Raw genomic sequence first — 4,194 nt, 5'->3', positions numbered from 1 at the left:
TATTTATAATTTAACATTTTTATACTTTAAACTCTATATTGGCCCAAGTGTAAGGTCCTGGACCTGAGCATAGTACCTTTGAAAATCCTGTCCTGAGAGCCATCTGAGTCCTCCATTCTGCAAGAGGTGACCAGTAGAACGAGACCAGACTAGATCAGACCATACTAGACTGGACTAAACTGGTCAAGATGACAGTCTGACTCAAGCCCAGTCCAGCCTAGGCCATCCCAGTTCATTTAAGCATAAACTTAAACTGAGTTCCAACCTCGCCCAGCTAAACATCAGTGCTGATGCTACAGCTGCGTGTGAACATGTCCCTCATGGTGACCGACCGGGCGAGGTTTGGTTTACGGTAGTTTGAAATGTTCACAGGCACTGGCAGGTCCAGATCCTGCTGCTGGACGCTGCGGTAGCTGATCCGGTCACCTCCGTTCCTCAACCCATCTGGTTGATGGTGGAGCTGTGGCTGAGGGGGCTGGAGGTAGAAAGGCAGCTCATAGTGAGTACAGGATGGACAGAAGGTCTGTGAACGTGTTAGTTTCCTGGCCAGCGGAGGGGTGGAGAAAAGGGCGGGGCCATTTGGGATGGAGGAGGCGGCGGCCGTCGCCGCCACAATGTTGTGATTGGAGTGGACCGGTGGGAGGCGGGACGTAACGGCAAAGTCTGGCTCCTCCTCCTCCGACTCGGACTCTTCCTTCTTGCAGCAATAATACTGGTGGTGGGAGAAGGAGGATGGGATTTGGAGAAGGATGATGGGGAAGAGAGATGAGAGAGGAAGAAGGGAGGAACAACAAAATAAATGCTTTGGCAAATTAGCTTACATGTACTATCCAGCCAACAATCTATTATATTGTTCTTAAAAAAAAAAATTAATTACATAATTTAAATCTCTATATTATGATAATTTTGGTCTTGTAGTGGTATTTTACACTTTTTAGAGGGAAGATATCTCTCATAATCTAACCTTCATTTCCCCATGAGGTGTTCTTCAACCCACATGATCCTAATGTTCATATAAGTCGTCTCAGTGAAGCTGAAGTCTTTTTTTTAACGTGCCAAATCCTCAACAATTACATTTCAAACAGACGTGTATACAGAATTTGCGGTTGCTATTCCTGGCCTTCAAAATGTAGCTTTCAAATTAATTCTTGGCATCACGCCAACTAATATGAAGCCATAATTTGGGTATCACTTTTGATTTTGCTGTGAAATATAAGCATCAATCCACTTAGAACTGTAATCAGCTCTAAGTAGAAAGGATCATATAATTTCCACTCTAGCAATGTTACCTCAGTTTCCAGTTGATCTCAGTAAATGGACGGCATTCATATAGTGCTTTTATTCAAGATACCCATTCACGTTACCATTGGAAACAATTTGGAGTTCAATGTCTTGCTCAAGGAATCTTCGACACATGGCTAGGAGGAGCCGAGTGTGAATGATTAATGCTCTACCTGAGCCGCAGAAAAAAGTTTTACATCACATTTTTAAGGTGGTAAATGCCCCTGTTCAGAGCTTTTGAATCGCTATGTGTAGGACATTTGTTAGTGCCATAGCCCATTTCTTGGCTATGAGCAGTTGCCAGGCAACCAGAAGAGACTCCAGGAAGTTACTTGTTGCGGCCAATAGGCACATAATCATCTGTAAAATGGCAAATTGTGGTTTTTACACTTCGGTGCTGGTAGGTGGATTGTCTCACCATTTGACAGAGCCAAGTTAGTTGTTTCCCCCTGTCTCCAGTCTTTGTGCTAAGCTAAGCTAACTGGCAGCTGTCTGTAGCCATATATTTAATGGACTGATATTAGAGTAGTATCCATCTTCTCATCTAGCTCTCCACAAGAAAGCTCAATTTGTTGTATATTCTGTATGCCAAAAAGATTTTCAATGCTCCATTGCAAGTCCAAGCAGTGGAATACACAAGGGATTAGTTCAGTGTAAAATACAGTATAATGTAAAACAGAAACAAATCCACATGCTGGAATAGTAATCCACTAACTGTAGTAATGCCTCCCTGTGGTGTTATTAGTGTGATTTGTCATCCTAACTGGAGTTTATCAAGCATGAAAACACAAAGCAGTTCTTTTCACCTAATTCCATTTTCATTTTATTCTTACACAGTACAGAGCTCCTTGCCAAAACCAGTGATGTGAATATCAGAGCACAAACCCCATAAAAAGATGGACAACATGATGACTTTTTAAAAATGAACACAATGTGATTTCCTTAGTAGGAAATGAAACAATGGATCACCATGAAATGTGTTGCAGACATTCATTTTCCCCTCAGGATAAACTTTTAATAACTTTGGTGATCCCCTGATTTATCTTCTTGCGCCATCGTCAGGTCAAAATTTGGATTTGTCCAATATGGTTATGACCAAATACCTACACAACTAATGACATTCCCATCAACCTCTACTACTTTGTCTTTACTGCTAGTGAGCAAATGTTAACATGCTAGCACCCTACACTAACCCTTTCACGCATAGTGGTCACTACAGTGGACAGCTATTCAAAAGCTGTTTTCTTGTATATGCATGGGTTTTAATGGTGTAGTTGCACATCAACCACCACAGTGGACGCTAGTGCGTCATCCCATACACTGCCACCCACTGGCCAGCCATTGTAAGCGCAACACAAATGTCTCAAAACCAAGATGGCCAACGGAAGGCCAGAAACGCTGAGCAGCTCAGGAATACCTTGCCAATCCTTCTATAGTAGGAGACCCTTGCAGGTAAATAAAATTTGGTAACATCAAGTAACAACTAAGGAGTAATACAATTTCCATTTTATTCATTGGTGTGTTAAATACATATTTCTTCAGTTGAAAACTCAAACGCATGCTGTCCATGCATGTGAAGAACTTTGTGTGAAATGAACATTTGAAAAAAATTAAGTTAAAAAATGTTTTTCATGCCTAAAGAGAAATAAAAACACTTGACTGAGGCTGTCATAATTCATGCATGAAAGGGGCTAAGATGGTGAACATTGTAAACATTATACCTTCTAAAGACCAGCATGTTAGAATTGTCATTGTGAGCATGTCGACATGCTCACAATGACAATTCTGTGCCAAGGAATAAAGTATGTATCAGTTTGTTTTAGGTGATGATGCATTACAGTGTGACCATTTATAAAGTGCTGAATGTTTTGGTTTGCAACCAAATTCTGTAGATTGTGCACATCCTGAGCAGTCCTGCTGATGAAATCTGATGACATTTTCGTGATGGTCAAATAGGTTAAAGTAATGGGATCAATTTAAATGGCCTTTACTCAGTGGTCAGGGGACTGTCTACAATTTGGAACATAGCCCTCACATTCTCCGAAAAAGGCTCTATGAGTCCTTCAGAAATCATGGCCACCATTCCCCATTCAGTGTGACCGTCTATTGCTGTATTTTGAATACAGCTGCAGAGTGAAGATTCCTAAACATTTTCTATTAAGATAACATAGAGGATTGTGCAGCCTTGGCAGACGCAGGCACAGAATGTAGCTATACTCATAAATAAAAGAATTTGGTTGAAAGAAAAGACCTCATTATCGTTTGTAATTGAGGGTCACAAACACAATTTCACCTATTAAAATAGCTATATTTATTATTTAACACCATTCTCTGACTATCAACAAAGTGCTATACTCAGGGACATGCGAGACATGCAGCTCTGCAAACAAAGCAGCTGTGGCCTCACCTGCAGCCTACAGTAGCACAGTACTGCGATGATAAGGAGTAATATAACTGTAGCTAGAATTCCACCAGTGATGACCACTGTCCCGGCTGTCATTCGAATGGCTCTCCATCAACACCCTGCAGAGAGCAAGAGGAGGGAAGGAGAGGGAGAGAGAGAGAGGATGAGAGGAACACAGTAGAGGAGGGTAGGGAGTGAATGAAAGAAGAAATGACGGAGGAGAAAGCGCACAATTCATCAGTACAGTGGCTTCATTAAGTAGATTATAACTGTGTGTCATCTCAGTGGTGCTTATTGAATTATACAGCAGTTAGGAGACATGTAATAGAATCATCCTACAAATGCTGCTCATAATGTAGACGGGATCTCAGGCCAGAACACGTAAAAGAGAAGTGAGAGAGGGAAATCAGCATTCAACAGCAGAACAGCAATGGAGATGAGTCGCAGAAACGACATAAGAGCAAAGAGATAAATGGATGGTGGGAGTGTGGAGAGTTGAAGTGACTGAG

General features: G+C 41.6%; 1 protein-coding gene across 1 annotated transcript; it reads right to left on the bottom strand.

The window, feature by feature from the left end:
- Positions 1 to 274: 274 nt before the first annotated feature.
- Positions 275 to 3,781, bottom strand: fam163ba (family with sequence similarity 163 member B, genome duplicate a). Its single transcript, XM_070925180.1, has 2 exons — positions 3,689 to 3,781; positions 275 to 712 (listed from the first exon to the last, which is right to left on the bottom strand). Exons 1-2 carry the CDS (start codon positions 3,779 to 3,781, stop codon positions 275 to 277), a joined length of 531 nt encoding a protein of 176 aa, XP_070781281.1.
- Positions 3,782 to 4,194: the final 413 nt, after the last annotated feature.

The sequence above is a fragment of the Enoplosus armatus genome, chromosome 18 (genome assembly GCF_043641665.1).
Source record: "Enoplosus armatus isolate fEnoArm2 chromosome 18, fEnoArm2.hap1, whole genome shotgun sequence".
Classification (NCBI taxonomy): Eukaryota; Metazoa; Chordata; class Actinopteri; order Centrarchiformes; family Enoplosidae; genus Enoplosus; species Enoplosus armatus.
Note: the sequence above shows the minus strand (reverse complement) of the source record. Positions and strands in the feature narration are given on the sequence as shown.